The sequence below is a fragment of the Protobothrops mucrosquamatus genome, unplaced genomic scaffold, assembly GCF_001527695.2.
Source record: "Protobothrops mucrosquamatus isolate PMUCROS unplaced genomic scaffold, P.Mucros_1.0 scaffold1757, whole genome shotgun sequence".
Taxonomy (NCBI): Eukaryota; Metazoa; Chordata; class Lepidosauria; order Squamata; family Viperidae; genus Protobothrops; species Protobothrops mucrosquamatus.
This window is the reverse complement of record NW_015387897.1, coordinates 73,377-96,653: the sequence shown is the minus strand read 5'-3', so window position 1 is coordinate 96,653 and position 23,277 is coordinate 73,377. Positions and strand designations below refer to the sequence as shown.

Below are 23,277 nucleotides of genomic sequence, written 5' to 3'. Positions count from 1 at the left end.
ATGGATGATGAAGATGGACGATGCTTGCTAGATGTAATTTGGTAAGTATTTGCTCTTGACAGGATTGATACAATATTTTCTTTTTACACTCTTGTTCTAGAAAAGCATTTTGTCGGAGATTTCTGTTAATTTTCACAAATGTCAACCAAATACTTTTTCATTCATGCTTGGTATGTAAACTTGGAATGTCTCCTATGTGACCACTAGTTGCTATTCCAAGTGAAATTTGGCTGAATGCCACTTGGCTTTTTCTGAAGTTTTTTGGAGGTGAGAATAGAACCAGAAGCTTTTGAATTGTGTCTATAATGACAGCTGGATAGAACAGTCATACACGAAAATAGTAGACCAGCTTTCCCCAACTTGGTATTCTTTATATATGCCAGAATTTCTAACAAGCTGGCTTTAAAATGCTGAGAATTATTCGGATGTACAAACATTGAGGAACGTTTTAGATAACAGGTCAAAGAGGAATAATTTAGTTATTATATTTTAGAACAATATTTTATATTATCTTAATGGTTTAAGAATTAAAATCCTAAATAAATGGAATCAAATGTTTTTGTGGTCCAAAGTAATAGAGAAACCAAGAAATCACTCTAGCTTACAAAAATTGAGATTAATTTTATATATGTTGTTTATGTGTATCCTTTTATCTTACCTATACATATAAGTTTGTGTTTCTATATAATAAGTATATTGTGCCAGAATACCAATAAATCAATGTTGTAAGAAATGTAAGCTATGAAGGCAATAGATAAAATTAAATTCTTCTAGTCATCGTTAAATAAATTTATCTCAACTATTTTTCCAGTGATCCTCAGGCCTTGAATGATTTTTTACATGGATCTGAAAAGGTAAGGTTTTATTCTTCATTTTAAATGAAATTAAATATTAAATTAACAAATACCTCTATGCAATAATTACCCTTGGCTCATATGCCTTCAAAAAGAAAAGTGATGCAGAAAATTGAGATGGTACCAGTCTTAGAACTAATGACATGAGCAGACTTTTCTTCAAGTCATTTTCTCCAGAAACTTTGAATGGGTGGAAAATAAATGTTATCAGAAAATTACTATGCAGGAGGATAAACTATTTATTTCCTGACTAAAAAGTGAAGAGGCAGATAATTTCACCTCATAAGGGAAGTATGGGCATAGCTTCGGGAAAGAAACCTAGCCACTGAGGGAATTTAAACATTATCTTATCCAGATAAAGTTATACATTTCCTCTCTTTTCCATGATAGTCCAATTCCTCAAACACTGTCAGTTTTGACTTTACATACAATAACAGTTATTTTTATTTTAATAACAGATTGACAGCGATGATCTCTTGGACAACACAGGAGATGCAGCCAGTGCCTTCTTTGAGAGTGCTGGGGTATGTATTTTTCACCTCATTTTAAAAGCTTAGATCATATTTCTTTAGAAATCCCAACCCCTTTCTTTGTAAATGATGCACAATTCAAAATATTAATAGGCACGATAGCAAAAAATATGTTGAATTCCAGCGAATTTGAGCACAAGATATGCTGGTATCACAATGAGACTTTTCTAAAACTGGTACAACATTATTGCAGAAAGACAGTAAATAACACGATGCCTCAGTTCTGATCTTCATTGAAAAAAACATGTTTCTGGAAAAAGCATTCTCCATTTCTATAGCTAATTCTGGCTCTACCACTCATTTTTGTATACTCTAATGAAAAAATAAACAAATATTGCTTTAATCATTTTCAATGTAGTCTGTGCAAAGGGAATTTGCATCCATATTTTAAATAACTTGCAATGTGAGAGACCCCTAAACCTAGCTAACATACATCTAAAGAAAAGTAAACCATTAAATGTTAGGCATTAAATAATAAAGGTCATTAACATGATACGGTTATGGAGTAATAGAATTGTTACTTACACACTAAACAAACATAAAGCTGCAGAACATAGAAAGATCCACAAATTCTGTTCTGTGAATATTTATTTTGCTCTCACTGTGCTTTCATTTTCACTTGTCACTAGCTGCATGTGCAAGAAACCTCAGGCAATCATTTGAATGCTGAGCAAAGCCAACCCACAACAAGTGTGGATTTAGACTTTTTGGAAGATGACATTCTGGGCTCGCCTTCGGGAGGCGGAGCCAACCTGCAGAATTCCGATCAACCGTGTGATATCCTCCAGCAGAGCTTGCAGGAGGCAAACATCACCGAGCAGACTCTGGAAGCAGAGGCAGAACTGGATCTGGGTTCTTTTCAGCTCCCTACGCTCCAACCAGTGGTCCACACTGCCTCGGATGGTACCCCACAGATTTTTTCCGGTGGGGCTGACCTCATTGGACTACAGCAACCTGCTGTCCTAACTCATCAAGCCCTGGTGCAGCAGTCTGTCGGGGCTGATGTCGTCAACAAAGCCATCAGCGTGCAGCCTTTTCTTCAACAGGTTGGCTTAGGAAATGTCACCATCCAGCCGATTTCCAACCTTCAAGGGTTGCCCAACGGGAGCCCGAGCGGGGCACTGGGCATCGGGCAGATTCAAGTTGTTGGCCAGCAAGTCATGGCGATTAACCAGCCTGCTCAACAGATCATTGCTAAGCAAGTTCAGCCTTCCCAAGTGGCCACTATGCCCGTAGGAAGTTACATTACTCAGACCGCAGCAGAACAACAACAGGTCACCCTGGCCTCCGCTGGCGTATCCCCACAGAACGCCGGTCTCATGATCCAGAAGAACATCCCGACGGTGGCCACGACCACTCTGAACGGAAGCTCGATGTTTGGAAGCGTATCGGCCCCTCAGGGTTCCCAACCACTCACGGTCACGTCAAACTTGGGCAGCTCACTTGTTCAAGCCCAAAATGTCATCATTCACCGGACCCCCACGCCAATCCAACCCAAACCGGCAGGGGTCCTTCAGCAGAAGTTGTACCAGATTACCCCCAAACCCTTTGGCCCCAACAACACCACGCTGACCCTCCAGAACGAGGCTGCTCTCCAGCAGCAGAAAACTCAGCAGAACTTAACTTTCATGGCCGGTAAAGCAGGACAGAATGTGGTGCTTTCTGGCTTCCCCCCGGGGCTGCCTGCCAACATGTTCAAGCAGCCCCCACCACAGCAACACACTCTGAACAAGCCAATGAGTGTTCATCTGCTTAATCAAGGCAGCAGCATTGTTATCCCAGCACAGCATGTCCCTCAAGCCATGTTACAGGGTCAGAATCAGTTCCTTCTCCCAAGCCAACTCACTGGAGCATCGGCAGTTCAGATCCCTCAGCAGCTCTCGGCATTACAGGCTAACATGGGGGGTCAGATTCTGACAACCTCACATCCTAGTGGGCAAACTCACATCATCACCAGCCAAGGCCCAGGTGGGCAGCTAATAACAAATCAAGCACTGCCTGCCCAGATCCTCACCAATCAGAATCTGGCAAGCCAGCTCAATTTGGGACAAGTACTCACCTCACAGAATGCCCATGGAACAGCTCACATCCTTTCTGCACCTATTCAGTTGCAACCAGGCCAGGTGGGCCAACCAACTCTCTTCCAGATGCCTGTATCTCTTGCTGGTAGCCTGACAACTCAAAGCCAGTCCACTGTTGCGGCCTCGCTGGCCGGTGGTGCCATCAATCAGAGCGGTCAGACTGTTATCCAAGGAGTCACTCTGCCTAACCCAGTGGCTATGTTAAACGCTACTGAGAGCCTCAACCAAACCATGACCATACAAGCACCCCCTAATGCCACCAGCCAGAGCCCTGGTCTTATTCAGCCACAGTCAACCCCCAGCACCAACCTACTCCCAGGTGACCAAGCCAATATGCTAACTGTCCAGTCCACCTCTCAGCCCTCCACTCCTTCTCAGCTTCAACTGAACGTTCAGCAGCAAACATCACCACCTCAGCAACAAGCACAAATACCGGTGACTTCCCAGTCCAGCCCTAACCTGGTGGCATCAAGTCCTGAAAAGATTATTTTGGGCCAGACAGCTGCTGGAACTGTAATCTCCCAGGATTCCATGCAGATGTTTCTACAGCAGGTAAGTTAAATCATTCCTGATCCTTTGATTAGTCTGTTCTGTCTCTTGAAGGGTACTCCGGTTTACTAGCACAACACGTGTGGATAAAGAGTCAAGAAAGATGGTGGCCATGACAACTCAAAGAGCCTTTGAATTACTTTAATTTTGAAACTTTCTCGTCTTCAAGACCACTCTTTGCAGGTGACTTGACCAAAGTGAAGAACAGTGGAAAGGGAGTGGCCAGCTTTCCATTAACAAAAACATAGCAGCTTTTATACTCTTGTGTTGCTTCTTTTTTTTTCCTATTCCCAAATCTTGAAATGCAAACTTCATTTCTTTGACTTTGCCCCAAAGACTTAGCACTTCTTTCTGACAGCTTGTCGTTTGTAACCATATCTTTCCCCCTGCAAATCTTCAGCCTTTTGAGAGTCAGCGTAAGGCTGAATATAAATCAACCAATACAAATACCTTAATGGTCATGCATACCAAGAATAAGAATCAACACTGATTTGATGACACATAATTAATTAAATAGGGAAATAATCAAGTTAGCAGGCTGCAGGGCGAGGGTATGACTTCTCCCAGGTAATACTGATACTTGTTTATCTGGGTCAAAATTCAGGAGGCTATCTACACACAGCAAGTAGACAGAATGGGCTGGATGTGTTTGCTTTTCCGATCACTTTATGATTAGAAACTGCATTCTTTAAAAGGGCCAGAGCCTGATTTGAATGTGAACATAACTGTAGGTTGTGTGGCTTCCATTAATTGTGAGCTTTGTACTATTACCAAAGGATTTTTGGTGACCAAATTATGCAGAGTTACAGCTTCAGATTACGACTTTCTACATAAACTTGATTTTTGTCATTGAGGGGATAGCAGGGGAGGAGAGTACTTAATTTAACTAAAGTTTTTCAGTCCAGTAAAAAATTTTACCTGTGAATCTAAACAAATAACCAGCATTGCAAAAGGTGGGTGGGCAAGTAACGTGAAGATGGTCCATGCTAAATCTCTTGGATTACAGAAGGATCAGAGCCAGCAACAGAAGCAGCAGCAGCAGCAGCACTTTTATTCGCCAGCTCTGAAAATGCAGCAGGAGAGCAGTCTGAGTGACTCTGCCGTACCTCCCCATCTGCCAATGCCTCTGCCCATCTACAGCATAGCCACCACTGCACTCAGCACCACAAGCAGTGTCCCAGCCTCGGTGATAGTCAGCAGCAGTGTAGGCACAGCCCTGCAGCCGCCTGCCAGCCGAGAGCTGAGCCAGAACCACAACCTGCTGCCGGTGGATTCCAAAGTACCACAGTTCTCGACTGGCCCTTCCCAGCAGGCACTGGCTTGCCAGGTAGACCTTACCTGTTTGCAAATCCCTAAAGTTGCCCTGCTTTGGCCTGTCCTCCTGCCTTACTTCCTCTTGTCTAACATTGTCTGCCCTTCTTCTTAATTTTCCCTTCACCTCCTTGGCTTTGCCCTGCACGTTCTCAGTGCAGAACGCAGAGAATGAATGAGAAGGAGGGAAATATTAGCCTCTCTCTAGTCTAGGTTTGTGTTCTCCCACACTTCAAAACAAAGGCTTGGGTGTTGGTGGTTACGTGATTTTCTTGTATTGCAACAGAAGTCTCCCCCTTGTGGAAATAGTATGAATAATACAAAGGGGGAAATTACCATTAGAGCAGTTAAGTTGCCTTCCGGCTAGCGACCAGGACAAATATTTCTGTTTAAATATAAGATTGTCTCCTCCTGTTCAAGTTTATAATTGCCCATAGCAATAGACGCACAATCAAAAATAGAAGCATTTTTTCCTACACCGAAAATAATTGACTGAAAATGGTAAATTTTTTCATACCCGAACATTATTTCAGAGAACTAGAGGAAACAAAACAAGTCAACGTTCACTTCCTCCTGCACTGTTTTATTTCCTTGGTGTTGCTGTAGTTCCAGGAAGCAAATATATATATATTTTACAGAGAGTCAAAACAGATAAAAGAATATGGAAATCGCAACAACCATGTTTGTTTGTCTTGAAGTGACTATAAAAATAGAAGAAAAAAAACCCAAATTAGTTCAGTTCTCTTTTTAAAACTAAAAGAAATTGACACGTACCCAGAAATCTGAAGTTTTGAGGGTGTCATTTTGTATCCATCAGCATGTCTTTTTAGGTTTGTACCTGCTTAGTTGAACAGGATTTCTTCTAAGTAGACATGAGTGGGACTGCAGGGCTTCATAAGTATAGACTGCAAATCCTACAAACTTTGAATAATAAAACAAGATCAGATTAAGTTCACGGCAAAGAGGAGCACTGCGCGGTTGTTTGGATTAGATTCTGAAAAAGGGGCTTTGGAATGCGCAAATGTCAGTGTGGCACTCATTGGCAATTTGTGAAAAGGGTCTGTTTCTTGGATGGTGCAGCTGCTGGAGGGAAGGTCCTGCTGCAGCCATGAAACGCTGGAAACAGGTGTGGCTGCTTTAAAGAGCTGCCAACAGAGAGTGCATTCACATTTCTCTCCACTCAAAAGCACTCTTGAAATCAGATCTGATGCTTTGTACAGCCCTAGTAAACACAGGTAGTCCTTGACTTAACAACAGTTTGTTTAATGGCCGTTCAAAGTTACAACGGTACTGAAAAAAGGGACTTAGAACACTTTTTCACACTTGCAGCCATTGCAGCATCCCCGGGGTCATGTGATCAAAATTTGGATGCTCGACAACTGGTTCATATTTACGACCGTTGCAATGTCCTGGGGTCACGTGAACAGCTTCTGCGACCTTCTGAACAAGCAAAATGAATGGGGAAGCCAGATTCACTTAACAACCGGGTTGCTAACCTAACAGCTGCAACGATTCACTTAGCAGCTGTGGCTGGAAAGGTCACAAAAGGAGGCCAAATTCCCCAAACAATGGCCTCGCTTAGCGACATAAATTTTGGGCTCAGTGGTGGTCCTAAGTCGAGGACTACCTGTAACGACACGCAGTCCTGGATAGCCGAGATACCTGACATTTTATACCGCAAACATTCTGGATGTCTGTAAAAGGATATAGGTTCCAAAATGTTCCAAGATAACAAGGTAGCTTAATCTCTCTTATTTATTTATTTATTTATTTATTTATTTATTTATTTATTATTTAAATTTATATACCGCCCTATCTCCCTTACGGGACTCAGGGCGGTGAACAGGCGATAATAAAAATCACAATAAATATTAAATAAAAAGCCTGCTCTAAAATACTCCCTATAAAAACCCCTACCAAAACACAATCAAAACTACACCAGGCCGGCCGCATGGAATAGATGGGTTTTCAAGGCTCGGCGGAAGAGGCGCAGGTCCGCAGTTGTACGTAGGTCGGGGGGTAGGTCATTCCAGAGGGCAGGAGCTGCCACAGAGAAGGCTCTCCCCCTGGGGGTCGCCAGCCGGCACCCTAAGGAGGCCCTCTCTGTGGGAGCGGACTGGTCGAAGGGAGGTGTTTGGTAGGAGGCGGTCTTGCAAATACCTAGGTCCATTGCCACGGAGCGCTTCAAAGGTTGTTACTAACACCTTGAAGCGCACCCGGAAGGCCACCGGCAGCCAGTGCAGCTCGCGCAGGAGAGGTGTTACATGGGAGTATCTAGAGGCCCCCGAAATCCCCCGCGCAGCCGCATTCTGAATTAGCTGGAGCCTCCAGGTGCACCTCAAGGGGAGCCCCATGTAGAGAGCGTTGCAATAGTCTTAGTAGAAAACCTGGCAGCTGTAAATGATAAGGTGAGCCATATGTGTCTGCCCAGAGTTCGGAGAAGGCACCCCACGTTGTCCCGAAATAGGCAAATATCCCAGTCTCTGATTGGTGGGCCAAGTGTGCTAAAAACTGCCTTTGCCCTTCCTGGATCTCCGTGGCCTTCACTGTTTGTCTTTTTCCGTGTCGCTGCTCTTGCTTGCTTCGTTTTTTGATTCCAACTAACCCTGGGAATTGCTGCTACCACTTTGTGTTGCTTTTCTCCTGTCTTCCCTGCCTTGCCCTCGTGGTTCTTTTCTCCTTGACCAAAACCTGCATCTCTTATTTGTTTTGTATATTTTAAAGAGGTGTGACTTGCGAACGTGAGTTTTTTCTTAATATCAGCGTGTACAGTAGTCCATATGTTTAAAGCATTGCAATGTTTGCCACATCCTTAAACTCTTGTGCCTTCCTGGTGTAAAAGGGTGGCATAGCTGATGTTCCAAGACAATGGTTTGAGACTGCTTCTTGACATGAAAATAGATTGTAGAAATGCTATGAAAACAAGGTTATAGCAATAGGAAGTGAAGATATACAGGTAATCCTCAACTTACGCCAGTTCATTTAGGGACCGTTCGAAGTTACAGTGGCCCTAGAAAAAAATGACTTCTGACCGTTTTTCACACAACAGTTGCAGCATCCCCGTGGTCATGTGATCAAAATTCAGATGCTTGACAACTGACTCATCTTTATGACAGTTCCAGTGTCCTGGGATCATGTGATCACTTTTTTTGCAGCCTTCTGACAGGCAAAGTCAATGGGGAAGCCAGGTTCACTTAACCACGTTACTAACTGAACAACTGGTGGTGATTCACTTAATAACTGTGGTAAGAAAGGTCATAAAATGAGGCAAAACTCATTTAACAACTGCCTCCCTTAGCAGCAGAAATTTTGGGCTTAATTGTGGTCCTAAGTCGAGGACTATCTGTCTAATATTAGACTGATTCAATAGCATCTAGGAAGACAGGAAAGATGGGTAGGGTAGCAAAGTGCTTTTCATAGGACTACAAGGCCTTCTCCTGTATCAAATAGCAAAAAAAAAAACAAAAAAACTTTCAAAACTTGCTGACGTGGTGACCCAGAAGGGTAATAATCCAGTTCAGCAGCTCTGTTGCTATCTGCTTCTAGTGTAATATTTTGGATTTAAATTTCTGCTTAAATCCTGTAAGGAGGGAAAAGCAGAGACTTTTTAAAGCCTTTTAACTTGCTTTCCTTCAAAGACCTGGTGACTTTAATTTTATTTCAACATTGACATGTTTTCACCAGCCTAATTTTAAAAGGCACATCTTGTAAAGCAACATATTGAAAGAAAATTTGCTGGTGCCCAAAAGCATTCTTCGTGGTACAGCATGAATGTTTTGTATTCTACTTTGGAAATCTTCCCTTCGTGGCACAGGATCTCTTCCAGAATGAACTGGGGATGAAATAAGAGGGGGGGGGGTGGAATGGCTTTTATTTAATTAAAAAAAAAATTCATAAAAGTTTTTTTTTTCTCATAAGTTGACAATTGTGAGTTTGAGATGTGCAAAATGTTGGCTGCGCCGATTGCATTCTGGTACCCAGCTACTTCCGAGTGCTGTGTCATGCATGACCCGAGACTCTGTCACCCGTTTACCTGTTATCTCTTCCTTTTTCTTCCTCTCTTTCAGTTGCCTTCAGGGCAGCAGAAACTTCCTGGAGCCTCCCCATCCCACTCACTACCTCATCCCTCACTGGGGGAAAGCCCCCAGCTCCAGCCCGCTCACCTTTCCCAGATCCAGTCCCCACACCAGTCCCGTCCTCCGTCCCAGCCTCAGCCCCTTTCCCGGCCACCTTCCCGGCCTCACTCAAGACCCCCTTCCCAGCCCCAGACTTTATCCAGGCCGCCTTCCGAGCCCCTGTCGCGATCGTGCACCCCTCAAACTCAGATGCAGAACTTGTATGTGATCCAGAATCAGATGGCTTCCTCCCCTCATGGCTCCAACCAGCATCCCCTGCGACCCCCCTCACAGCCTCAGGTACCGTTCCAAGCCCCACAAGGCCAGCCAGAGGGACAACCTCAGCTGGCCACCCCTCCCCATCTGTCCTTGCAGGTTCAGCTTGCTCCTCAGCTCCAGCCCCAGTCTGAGGCTCAGGGGCAGGTACGGTTGCAGCCCCAGATCCAGGCTTCTTCTGAAGTGCAGCACAGCCATTCCCCCCATTTCCAGTTGCAGTTCCCTGCCCAAGGCCCTATCAAGCCACCCACCCCAACCCAGACACTTCACCTGACAGCCGAACAACAGAGGAGCTTTCAGATGGTTTCCAACCAGTTCCAGGCTTTCTCCACCATTCCCGCTCCTGTTCCTCAGCAGAAACAGTTAATGGATCGATTTCAGCAGGTATGGTAATCATGCTAAAAAACCTCACGTGAAATAGAGCTTATTTTAAGCATGCTGGATTTTCAAGCTGTGTTTAACATGACAGAATTTGTGGAATCTAAATAGTCGGTGTTCCCTTGTATACTGACTCTCGCCACAAGAAGGACTTAATTTAAACAAAGTCCAGAGTCAGTTCTCATCTTGGATTGCTCCACCAGTTAAGCAGAAGAAAGCAAAATTTCTGTCTGAGAGAGACTTGTGTCAAGCATCGTAAATGGTGGGGGGGGCAAAGGTGGTTTTTCTATTTTTTGTATTTGATGCCTTCAAATCAAGATTGATTTCTGGAGACTGCATGAACCTGTCCCTATAGTTTTCTTGGCAATATTTTCAGAAATAGTTTGCCATTACCTTTTTCCCAGAGCTGAGAGAGAATGACTGGCCCACAGTCACCTGGCTGCCTGCCTAAGGCAGGACTAGAACCCATGGTCTCCTGCTATCTAGCCAAGGCCTTCACTAAACTACACCAAGCTGGCTCTCCTGTATGCGATACAAGAATCTTTATCTATAACCACCAAACTGATCTTTGAGTTTAACATGACAGAATTTGTGAAATCTAAATAGTCGGTGGTCTGTTGTGTGGATGTTGGGTGGTTTTAGGGCTGGGGATTGTGGGGGGGGAGTGTGTTTGGGGATCATGTGTGTAGGACTTGGTTTTTGGGTGTCAAGTAAATTTCGTTGTATATGTATACTATGTACGCACATACAATGACAATATAATAAAGATGATGTAATGTCTAGAATAGTATCTGTTTCCTATGGTTTAACCAGAAACTTTAACCCATTTTCCCATAGGTGTTGGTGAGTATTATAGTTGTTGAGTGATCAGTGAAAATCTACTCAAAAAAACATTACTTTCTACATTCCCAAGGTTTGAAATTCTGATAAATCCCTGGCAATGCTATATCCAAAAGGAATGTGTGTTTTCCAACCCTTCGCATGTAATTTTTGGATTTCATTTTTCATTGTCTACCTCTGTATCTCACACAGATACCCCAGGGAATTATCCTGCAAACAAAGCAGTCAACGTCCACTAGCCAGGCACCGCCCGCCCTGAGCCAGTTTAGCAACCAATCCTCTTCAGTGTTGGTTAGCAGCCAAGGACAGCAGGTCACAATGACAACAACTCCAGCTCAGGCACCAGCAGTTCATGGCCACACACCTGTCCCCACAACCATTCAGTCTTCCAGCACAGGTTCAAGCAAAGCAGCCCCTGTGCTTGAAAAGGTGCAAGTACCAAGAGGAACAACAAGTGGAGGAGGAGGACAACAACCTGCACAGTGTACAGCGGTTCTTCAGCAGCAAACTCCCGTGTTGGTCAAGTCAGCATCAGTATGTAAGTTGATAAACAGCATCCTACATCTTTATGTCCTTTAATTTAGGAAAGGGAATAATTCCCCTTGGACCGTTGCTTTTGACTTACTTGTCTGTTCATATTTATCTGTTTGTTATGAGAATTGAAGGAGATTCCTTCCCATCTGCAGCCACTCTAATAGTTATATCCCCATGGAGCTTTTGAAAGGAATGGGGTGAGGGACAACGATGCCCTTTTTCTGCCTCGTCCTTTTCTATAACAGTGTGGGTGTACACGTAGACCTCAACTTACAACCACAATTGAGCCCAAAATTTATGTTACTAAGCGACACAATTGTTGAGTTGAGTTTTTGTCCCATTTTACGATCTTTCTTGCCACGGTTGTTAAGTGAATCACTGCAGTTTTAAGTTAGTCACATGGTTGTTAGAATGAATCTGGCTTCCCCGTTGACTTTGCTCGTCAAAAAGTCGCAAAAGCAGGTCACATGACCTTGGGACACTGCAACCGTCATAAATATGAGTCAGTTGCCAAGCGCCTGAATTTTGATTACATAACCGTTGGGTGTAGCGATAGTCACAAGTGTGAAAAGCAGTCATAGGTCACTTTTCTCAGTATCGTTGTAACTTTGATCTTGTTAAACAAACTTGTTGTAAGTCAAGGACTATCTATCTAGTACACATGTACAAGCCCACCCCAAATTTATATTCCTCAACCATACCATGAGAACACTAAGACTGAAGCTGCACATGCTTTGTTTTTCATAAGAGCAATAGATCAATGATTAGAAAGTGCCAACAGGATTTCAGTTTTCTTTTTGGCATAAGATTCATATCATTCTAAAATCTTACATCTTGAGATCTTATAACGCTCTCTGAACCTTGAGGTGAAGATTGGCTGGAGAGTGAATTTTACATAGTTGTTTCCCTACTCGTATAATTTAAATTTCCAATAGAAGGAACTGGCAAGCAGGTCCCATACATTTTATCATGAGCAGATGCGGATAAATCTGCTTCTGGTCCCATTTAAATTATCTGTTTCCAGAATTATGTAAGATCTAGGACAGTGATGGCAAACCTTTTAGAGACCGAGTGCCCAAACTGCAACCCAAAATCCACTTATGTATCGTTGGGTGCTGGGTGGGTGTGGCCCATTGGGAGGGCATGGCTGTGATGGTAACAGCAGACTGGGTGGGACTAAAAAGTTCAATCAATTCCAACTTTGCAAGATCTTTTTTTTCCCCGCGAGAAGTTGAAATCGATTGAACCTTTTTTTTTTTTTTTTTTTTGCACACAGCGGCGGAGGCCTAAAGCGAAAAGGTTTTATAAAACCCAGCTGAAGGCCTAGGACTGGGGCGACGGCGCGCGTGCCCACAGAGAGGGCTCTGAGTGCCGCCTCTGGCACCCGTGCCACAGGTTCGCCACCACTGATCTAGGATATTAGCCCTTAAAAAAACCAAGATGACAATGTTTCTATATCTCATTCTAAAATCTTGTGTATGTGTGTCTCTTCCTCTACCATATTTTTCCAGCAGTTGCTGCTGCGGTTCCTGCCGAGAGTAAAACATTTTCCAGCAGCTCCACAACTATTTCTGGAGGGAAAGCAACTTCCGGCCAAGGAAAGCCCACTATTCCTCAAGCTGTACAACAGTCAGTTCAGGTGGGTTTGTTATAACTGGCAACCCATTTTTGCAAAAACATTCATCTGTGCTATTATTGTTGAACATTACTTTTTAGCACTAGACAATGCTAGGCACTAATGACTTCAAGATAGTAATAATTGAATGTTGTTAATGGCTATAGTTATCTAAACATTAAAGCTAAGTATACATCTAGGCCCTGAAGGATTTAAATAGTTTTAAGTGCCAGAATGTTGATCATGTGACTACAGCAGTGGTTCTCAACCTGTGGGTCGGGACCCCATTTGGGGTCGATCGACCATTTCACGGGGGGTCGCCAAGCAAGGCTGTCCGCCATTTTTTTTGTCCGCCATTTTTTCCCCCTTTTCCGGAGGGTGCCTTACCTCCCTTGGGCTGGGCCAGCTGGGGGTCGGCCTGCTCCGTCTCTGCCGCTTGCCAGCTACGCCTCAGGGGGCGGAACCACGCATGCGCGGCGCTCCAGGGCAGGGAAAGTCCTCGACTTACGACCGGTTGGGTAGTCCTCGACTTACGGCCGGTTTAGTCCTCGACTTACGGCCGGTTTAGTCCTCGACTTACGACCGGTTTAGTCCTCGACTTACGACCGGTTTAGTCCTCGACTTACGACCGGTTGGGGTCGCGGCATTAAAAAGGTTGAGAACCACTGGACTACAGGGACACTGAGACAGTCATAACTGCTAGGACCGGTCATAAAATTACTTTGTAGAACAGTTGCTAAACAAGGCAGCCATTAAATAAGGTCTACCTGTGTTTGTTTTTAATTCCTTCCTTTTAATCTATTTGATATAAAGCTGCCTTCTTGTTTTTTTTGGTCAGGCCAAGCCTGGAGTCATTAGCTCTGCATCAGGCCTGAATCTTGGGAAAGGGCAGCTGCAACTCCAAGTAGTTGGAAAAGGCTTGTCACAAGTCATGTCTTCAGCACCAACTCAAATTCAGCAGCAGGTGAGAATCTATTTTGCTTATTGTAGAAGTACTTGATAAGGGATTTTTTCCCCCCACAAACGAAGGCAATATACGGGTCCAGGATAATATTGTAGGATCCAGTCTATGTCAGTCACCGGGACCCAGAGGTTTGTTCTTCCAAGCTTTTGGATTCACACTGGAACCCATCCTCGGGGAACTTCTTTCTTCCAGAATGTGTACAGATTGGATCTTACAAAGGGATTTTTTTTTATTTGGTACAATGTCTGAAAACATTGTTCCTATATTGAATTAAGAGGTATGGTGTACACAGCACATAAATGTTTTATATGTATTCTTATTATTTGGGCTATTTTAATCCCAGCATTCCCCAGAAAGCCTTCAAAATGGAAACCAATCACTTAAAGCAATAAAAAAAATACAAAAAGCCAATGTTAAATTTAATTTCAAAAACAGCTATGTTAGTGCATTGGGACAAATTTAAAAAGAATAATGGCAGCTTTAACTAACAGATTTAATAAGGCATATGCTTTCATAGGATATACAAACCATTTTTATTAAAAGAGAATTAAAAGCACTGAGTTAAAGTAGAACAATTTCTAACAAAATTTTAAAAATATAAGCACAGTCCTCCATAAAACGGAGGGAAGGGAGGTTTCGGGGATTATTGGTATATACGAAGAAGAAAACTTTTAGTGGGTTTCCAAATCAGAACCAGTGTTTTACATTGGCTGTCGAAACCAATCAGAAGCACATGTCTCAACAAAGTAATCTGGATTCACCTGACATGTTCCCATTAGGCAGCTCTGGTTTGCAATTTGGCCACTACATTCTGGACCAATTTGGTATCCCTACATAAAAACATTTTATAGTTACGAGTATATCATTAAAATGCATACCATCTGAAATCTGTGTACAATTAACAGTCACCACCCCTTGCTAAGTGCCTGTTTATTTAACAAATACATGTCAAAATATCGTTGCTTTTTAAAATCTCATATATTCTGGGAAATCTTCATTAGCGTAAGCTTTACATCGAAGCACATTATAAGTAGTCCTCGCTTACTGACTATTCATTCAGTGCCCAAAATTACATCAGCACTGAATGAGGGGGACTTACAACCAGCCCTCAACGATGTGGCCATCACAGTGTCCCCACGGTCACGTGATCATGATTTGGGCAGTTGGTAACCAGCTTGCCCTTATGTCTGTTGCAATGGCCTGCAGTCACGGGATCACAATTTGCGGCCTTCCCTGCCAGTTTTCTATCATCAAAGTCATCGGGGAAGCCAGCAGGGGAGTTGTGGTGATCAGTTGCTACTGCTCCAGCTGCTTTTTTTCCTGAGGAGTCCTTGGGCAGAAAGGCAAGTGTAGGCCCTGGGTGGGCTGCTGCCGGCCCCTCTGCATTCCCACCAGGCCCTCCTCCCCATCCTTGCCACGTTCCCACCGCATCCTGCACCTCCCTGGCCTTGCCACCAGCCCCTGAGCCACACTCTGGCACCCATCTTAACTACAGCCATGGGGGCTGCCAGGATTTGCCATTGCTAAGCGATGTAATCGTGTGACACCCCAAGCTTTACAATCAGTTCATATTGTTAAATGAGGACCGCCCGTATATTTGTCTTTTTATTAACTGGAATTCGTCTCGAACCAGTTTCCTCGATAGGCTGGATTGTGCTTTATTTGGAACTCCACCTAATGGCCTCTTTGTTCTTACCTTTTCTTTCTTTGCCAGTATGAGAGCAAGCTTGGAAGCCTGAAAAAAGCACCCCCGATGCTACAACCGAGTAAGGAAGCCTGGTAAGTAATAAACTGGAACAATCCAACAAACAGCTGGCATAGAAAACAGAAGCACAACAGTAAAAAAAAGATACTGTATTAAGGTCAAAATAGCATAAATTAACCAAGCACTGGGGATTTCCCACAGATCAGGCGTGCCAATTTCTTTAGCTGGTTGTATGAAAAAATGAAATATATTTAGCTATTATAACATAGTGGATCAAAAGTCGGTGGGTATGTCAGCTGTACATAATTAAAATGGTCATCCAAAGTTTTCTGAATGATGATCTCTTGCTCGAACTTAATTCATTTTTTTTCTGAGAAAAATATATACAGGCAAAGTAAAGCCATTTGCCGAAACAGCAGACTGTATATCTTTTTCTCACTCACATATGTGCATCTGTATGCATGTCTCTTACTTTTTCTGCCTTATTAAGTCATTATTTACTAAGTTGTTAATTACTAGATTAATTGCTAGATAGGTAGTCTTCAATTTGGAACCCCAGTTGTGAGCAGAACTTCCATTGTTAAGCTAGGCCAGTGATGGCGAACCTTTTAGAGACTGAGTGCCCAAACTGCAACCCCAAACCCACTTATGCATCGTCGAGTGCCGGGTAGGTATGGCCCATTGGCTGGGTCTGGCCAATTGGCTGGGTCTGGCCAATTGGTTGGGCGTGGCCCATTGGGTGGACGTGGCCCATTGGGTGGACGTGGCTGCGGTGGTAACGGCAGACTCGGTGGGACTAAAAAGTTCAATCAATCAATTCCAACTTTGCAAGATCTTTTTTTTTCCCATGAGAAGTTGAAATTGACTGATTGAACCTTTTTTTTTTTTTGCACATGGCGGCGGAGGCCTAAAGCGAAAAGGTTTTATAAAACCCAGCTGAAGGCCTAGGACTGGGGCGACGGTGCGCGTGCCCACAGAGAGGGCTCTGAGTGCCGCCTCTGGCACCCGTGCCATAGGTTCGCCACCACTGAGCTAGGCAGCCAGTGAGTCGTGCCTGATTTTGTGACCTTTTTTGCTGCAGTCATTACATGAATCCTATTTTAAATCAAATTTTGATCACACCATGGGAACACTGTGACAGTTTAAGTTTGAGGATTAGTCATAAATCACTTTTTTCAGTGCAGTCGTAACCTAGAATGGTTGCTAAATGAATGGTCATAAGTTGAGGACTACTGGTATAACATAACAATTGCATCTAGAACCTTAAGGATGTTATTTGAGCGAACCAGTTGAACAATTGACAATGGTAAAGGTCTTTATCGTAACTTAGGCTCATCCTAGAAGCCGCTTGTGGTACCAGGAACCAGATATAGGAGATAGCAAAAACATATTGACAAACAGTAGTATATGGTTGTTATCTTTTTTTCCAAACTCCATGTTTGTATCAGGATATATTACATAGAAAGTAGAATAATTTCTTATCTCTTGTAGATTAGCAAAGGAATCCAGCATACTGCAATATAAAAAAAAATGAAACTTGTTTTATTTTGCAGCCAGCTTGCTATAGCTTACTACAGATTTCAGCAGGATGAAATAATTGTTACCTGTCTTTGTTACAATATAGGGATAGATGCTCTGTGTTCATTGTTTTCTCTTGTTCCCTTTAGCTTCTTGGAACAGCTACATAAACACCAAGGAGCAGTTTTGCATCCTGATTACAAAACTTCATTTCGGTCATTTGAAGATGCTTTTCAGAGGCTCCTACCTTACCATGTCTACCAGGGAACGCTGCCTTCTCCCCATGACTATAGGAAAGGTGAATTTTTGGGAACTTTTCCTCATTAGATGCAGATATATTAAGATCAAGCTATCTGTTATATATATTTTTAGCCTCAATTGCCCAATCTTTTACTGATCCTAATAGCACTTTTTTCCCCCCCTAACTGTCCAAAGTGCTTCAATATGTTACATTCATTCTGGTATGGTTTCCTCGCTTCAGAAGATAATTATCATGTACTGTATAATACAGCCATTTAGCTATGTAGAATGGCCAGTGATTATAAAGATATGATTGCTTTCCAAATCCAATGATTGAAGGGAATAAAGAAGAAGCCCTCCTTCTGTTCGGTCCATTGAGGTTTTCTGCTTTTTGATCTCTGGAATGCTTGTTATTACAATTTTTGCTATGCTGTACATAGCTATTCATATAATGTCATAATATAATAGCTATTCATGTCTGACTGAATGGTGGACGAGAGGGAGGTTATAGAGGGCTCCATTTGCCATAAAGGTGGTCCTCAAGTTGCAGCCACAATTGGGATCAGAATTTCCATTGCCAAGTAAGGTGGTTGTGCCCAATTTTACGACCTTTTTTTGCCACGGTTTTTAATTGAATCATTGTAGCTGTTAAGTGAATCACACAGTTGATAAGTGATGCTTTTCTTGTTGACTTTGCTTGTTGGCTGGGAAATTCACATAATGCTGGGATGCTGCAGCTGTCATAAATACATGCCAGAATTGCTAAGCACCCAAATTTTGATCATGTGACCATGGAGATGCTGCGGCGGTCATCAGTGCGAGGACCAGTTGTTTTTTCAGTGCCACTGTAACTTCAAGCAGTCACTAAATGAATGATTGTAAATCAAGGACCACCTGTATAGAACGGTTATCTTTGCCAACATGTTTAGTGAATTAAACACACCTTCCAAATCATTCAAAGAGCTTTCTTTATTGCACTTCCCATTCAAGAGAAGGCGAGTTTCCCTCCTTCGTTTTCCTTTCTCATGGTGTGTTTTTCTCTAGTAGATGAAGAATTTGAAATGGTCTCCACACAGCTGTTGAAACGTACACAAGCCATGCTGAACAAATATCGGTTACTCCTGTTGGAGGAATCCCGGGTAAGATTTTTTTTTTCTCGTTTCCCTCATTGAACAGGTAGAACATGACCAGGGATATACAAATTTGGGGGTATGGGTTATTAAGAAGCTCAGATGGGCGATTCTTACAGCATTTGCCAATACTGTTTTTTTCTATTGCAGAGAGTCAGTCCTTCGGCAGAGATGGTGATGATTGACAGGATGTTCATACAGGAAGAAAAAACTACCTTAGCGCTCGATAAACAGCTAGCAAAGGAGAAGCCAGGTAAGGAAGCATTTGTTTCAGCATTTTGGGTATCTTACTTGTTTGAAAGTATCTGCTGCCTTCCATCATTCTCTCTTTCAAAACGTTATTTGTCCCATAAAACATGAAGGACTTCCAGGTCCAAGAGTTCGCTTTTAAGCCAATACATTTTCATTGGCTGTCATAGCAGCACAGGAGCACTTCTGCATAGAGAATCAAAATAGAGATAATTTGATGGAATCAGTTGGGGAGGAAGTTAACTGGGGTTCTTAGCTTATGAAGATTTGATTTTACACTTTCTGTGCTGATTAAAACATGTTCACTTAAGGAATGGAGACTGAATTCGGACAGTGAGATATTGATTTAATCAGCTAAAGTATAGAGGAATTTTATGTTTGTGCGTGCAAGTTTTTATTCTTCCCTTCACAGTACAACTCAGTGGGATGTGGAAGTTGCCACTTGACCAGGCTTTCCTGTTTTGTCCAAGTCAGAAATTATGGTTACTTATTTTAGAACAAAATGCAGATCCTAATACACAGCTTGAAATTAATTTAAGTTCCTAGTTCATTGTGAAGATAATAACCTTAAGATTATGGTTATCTGGAAGGGGCCATGCTCCATAGTATGCCATAAAGGGCAGAGATAATATGCAAATGACATTTTTATATTCTGGTTTAGTAATGATTAGTAGTGACCATTTGATATAGGGTCATCCACAACTTTAAAAAGAAAGCAACCCAGAACCCAGAATAGATCACAGACTAATTTTCTCTTATGTCCATTCACATATCCAAATTTTAATTATTGTGTGATATTTTATAATGTTTCACTTATAAGGAAAAGAAGCAATTGAGCTCCTCCCATATTTTATATTAGTATCTGTAGACAAAGATGGCAGAACTGTTTCTAGAGAGTCAAAAGCTCTGGTCAGATATTCCCCTTCTAAGGGCATCCTACGTTTTTTTCCCATTCAGAAATCTTGCTGTGATGCCCTGGCAGCAGTGTTATATAACTGTCTGTTTATGAAAGGGGCTGGATTGATTTACTTGGTCAATTTCAGTGCCCGAGAAAGAGAAATTGGCCATCCCTAGATTGAAGCTTATTACTGGTCATTTGGGCAGGTTACCCAAATCCAAAACATCATGAAAATACGTTCTCAATCTGCTTTGGACTAAACTAGCCGTGTGCGTTCTTCTTTTGCAGATGAGTATGTCTCCTCTTCACGGTCACAGATTTTTGCTTCTTCTGCGGCTCAAGGGACTCTGCCCAGCAACGTCCCTTTGACCTCTGAGAACTTGAAATCGCCTCCAGTGCAGATGCCCACTCATATCAACCCCACCAAACTGGTCATCAAGCACAGTGGAGGCTCTCCCTCCGTAACGTGGGCCAGAGCGTCTCCCTCGCTGGATGGCGACGAGGACGCCCTCCCCTCCCGGAGCAAGCCGCCCATTAAAACCTACGAAGCTCGGAGTCGGATCGGACTGAAGCTAAAGATCAAACAAGAAGCAGGACTTAGCAAAGTGGTTCATAACACTGCTCTGGATCCCGTTCACCAGACCCCACCCCCCGTGTGCACAGTTATCAAAACGGCAGACCAGCACTCGTCGGCTTCATCCGTTACCGCCACGACAACGGCGACCGCCACCGCCACCACCTCCTCCTCCATGGCGGGACAAATGAACGGGACAGTCGACCATATCAGCGCAGCTCCGACGGAGAAAAAACCCCTGGTGACCTACTGCAGGCTTCCTCTCCGTAAAACGTACCGGGAGAACGTGGATGCTTTCGTAGCCGAGAAAACTCCCGACGCCTCTCTAAAAGGGAGCGTTTCAAAACCCGACACGGTGCCAAGTTCTCTTATCATCAAGCAGGAGGGGGGGTCCAGAAGTGTGATCACGTCCCTCAAATCTCAGGGGAGCCCTTCCACCGCCGTGGCGCAGAAAAGCAGGTCAGAAGGAAACACCAAACATACTTTTTTCAACCGGAGCGATGCCCGTTCCTTGGTGATGCAAGGGAGCCCCGCCCCTCCGAAGACCGACGACTCAACCAGTGGCCTTATGAAGGAATTAGCAGAAGTCGAGGATGAGTTTTACCAACGCATGATAAAGACTGAGCCACTTGACCACGGGTCGGCCTCGGAACTCGCCTGGGAGGTGCCCTTGCCCCCAGCCAAACGAAGGAAGTCCGAATCTTTCGATGTGGACAACGCCAGCTTCTCCAGCGACAGCCCCCCCGATGACTCGCTAAACGAGCATCTCCAGAGCGCCATTGACAGCATCCTGAATCTGCAGCAACCTCAGGCCGGCAGCCAGAACACTCGGACGTCCTCCTCTTCCTACATCTCCTCCTCCTCCTCCCCTTTCTCCTCCCCCGTCCACCGCACGGACACGTACCTTGCCCCCAATCACAACGGCGGCCTTGGAACAAGGACGTTAAACAGATAACAGGAACTGAAAGCAAAGCCCAGGCTGTAGAAAAGAGAGCCAAGGACTGAAGCTGCAGCAGCTTCTGCTGGCTGGGGAACGGTTGGAAGCCCAGGTGCCACTTCCCAGAGACCTGCTCGAACAGGGGCTGATACCAGAAGGGAAGAGTGGGGGTTTCTGGGGTGGGGAGGGCAACAAAAATGCCCTTTAGAGGCTCATCCATCCAAGTGTTTATTTGGTGGGTTTCGGTTGTTGTAAAATACAAGCTTCGGCTGGATTTACAATATACTCACCCCATCACATGCACCATTAAAAAAGAAAAAGAGAGAGAGAGAAAGAGATAAAAAGGTTCAGCAAATGCCAAGCAGGCAGGTGGGAGGGGGTTGGATCGGGGCCCATAGGTAGTGTTGGCTGTGTAATATTTAGATTCTGTAACAAAATTGCTAATTTGAATCTCTGATGATAATTGGGTTTGTTTTTCCTCCTCTTCCCAAACTCCACTACTATATTTAGGACATTTTTTTTTAACAAATCTTAAATCAGAAGCCAGCAGGGAGGCCAAAGGAAAATGGGGCAGGGGGTAAAAGTGACAATTCCAGAAGGCGTTGTCACCTGGGGCGATTATGTAATTGATTTTGTCAGGTTTCTTAAGTTATTTTAAGTATAAACTGTCTGCTTTTTTTATATATATATATATATATAAAATAGATTCTGAACAAGATGCAAAAAAAAAAATATAAACACTAATGCTTACAAACCAATAAGCATGGATGAATTTACAAATAAATCACTTTGAAAGAGGAAACCAGTCCAGTTCTGGACGTGGATGGGTGTTGTTACCATAACCGTGGTGGGTGGAACCAGGAAGGGTCTGCCGAGAGGACGTGCATTTCTCTCTCCTCTTTTCCCCTCCTATCCTAAAAGAAAGAAGGAATCAGGTTGGGATTTTTGATCACCTTATGGTCCAAGCTAATCGTTTGCATGCCGGGGCTCAGGTAAATGTTTGCTTGGAAGCTGGACAAGCTGGTTCCCTTTTCTATATACTGATTATATTTTGCTCTGTGCCACAGTTGCCTATGTTTGCCTATATTTGCCTCTCATGGTTCAGTCCTCTCTGTGGTGGTTCCTATTTTTAAAACATGATTGGGCCATGGCTGGGTTGGAAGGTCTCAGCAACCCCCAGTAGTCACCTGGAGAAGAAAACAAGAAGAAAACAAAGTAATTTTTAGTTCCCCTTGCTATCCAGTTATCTAAAATCTCCCATGGAACCTGGGTGAATCCGCGTTACTCTGGGTAACTCTTATCCCACACTTCCTTTGGAATTCCTTTTCCCATTTGGCTCTGCTGTTCTGATTCACCGATGGGAATAAAGGCGCCCATCCTTTCAGATTTACGTAGGTCTCTCACTAGACACATGCTCATAGTTCATTGACAGGCACTTCACTCCCAGTTTCCACATGTCAGCGGTTCACAATTTATCCACCACTTCCCCCCTCCCCTCCCACAAGCTGGATTTAACATAGGAATTTGACTATTAGACTTGTCCGACAAGAAGTCAGTAATACCTCCCTCCCAAATTAGAGGCTTCCCGTTCGTTTAAAGCTTTCTGTGAATCGAAACAAGACGTGCCAAGCAGTTTCCAAGCTCACGCACAATCTTAGCCTTGATTTATAGATAAGCATAAAAGGAGATGTCTTTCCCACCTTATAGCGGTCATAGGAATCATTTGTGTGAATGTTGGAAATAGGATACAGCCTTCATTATCACTGGCCTGGTAAAATAAAAAAAAATCAGTATTGAGGGGCTAACAGGGAGCAAAGCATACAAAACAGATCTGTCTGCCCCATAGTCCCAGTTCTAGAAATAATTAAAAAGGCAGGCAGCCTTTCACAAAAGTATTCACTTGCTACGCTGGTTTAAAAAAAAAAAATCTAATTCCTTTTGCACCTTGGAGTCCCTTCTAATGGCATTTTCTAGAGCGG

At 43.5% G+C, this 23,277-nt stretch overlaps 1 protein-coding gene across 1 annotated transcript; it reads left to right on the top strand.

Annotated features, from left to right (window-relative positions):
* On the top strand, nucleotides 1-21,487 carry BICRA (BRD4 interacting chromatin remodeling complex associated protein). The gene is made up of 14 exons (XM_029285481.1): nucleotides 1-41; nucleotides 812-854; nucleotides 1,313-1,378; nucleotides 2,014-4,017; nucleotides 5,021-5,341; nucleotides 9,393-10,100; nucleotides 11,127-11,472; nucleotides 12,980-13,107; nucleotides 13,922-14,047; nucleotides 15,762-15,826; nucleotides 17,420-17,568; nucleotides 18,555-18,649; nucleotides 18,791-18,893; nucleotides 20,076-21,487. Exons 1-14 carry the CDS (start codon nucleotides 1-3, stop codon nucleotides 21,314-21,316), a joined length of 5,436 nt encoding a protein of 1,811 aa, XP_029141314.1. The 3' UTR covers nucleotides 21,317-21,487.
* Nucleotides 21,488-23,277: the final 1,790 nt, after the last annotated feature.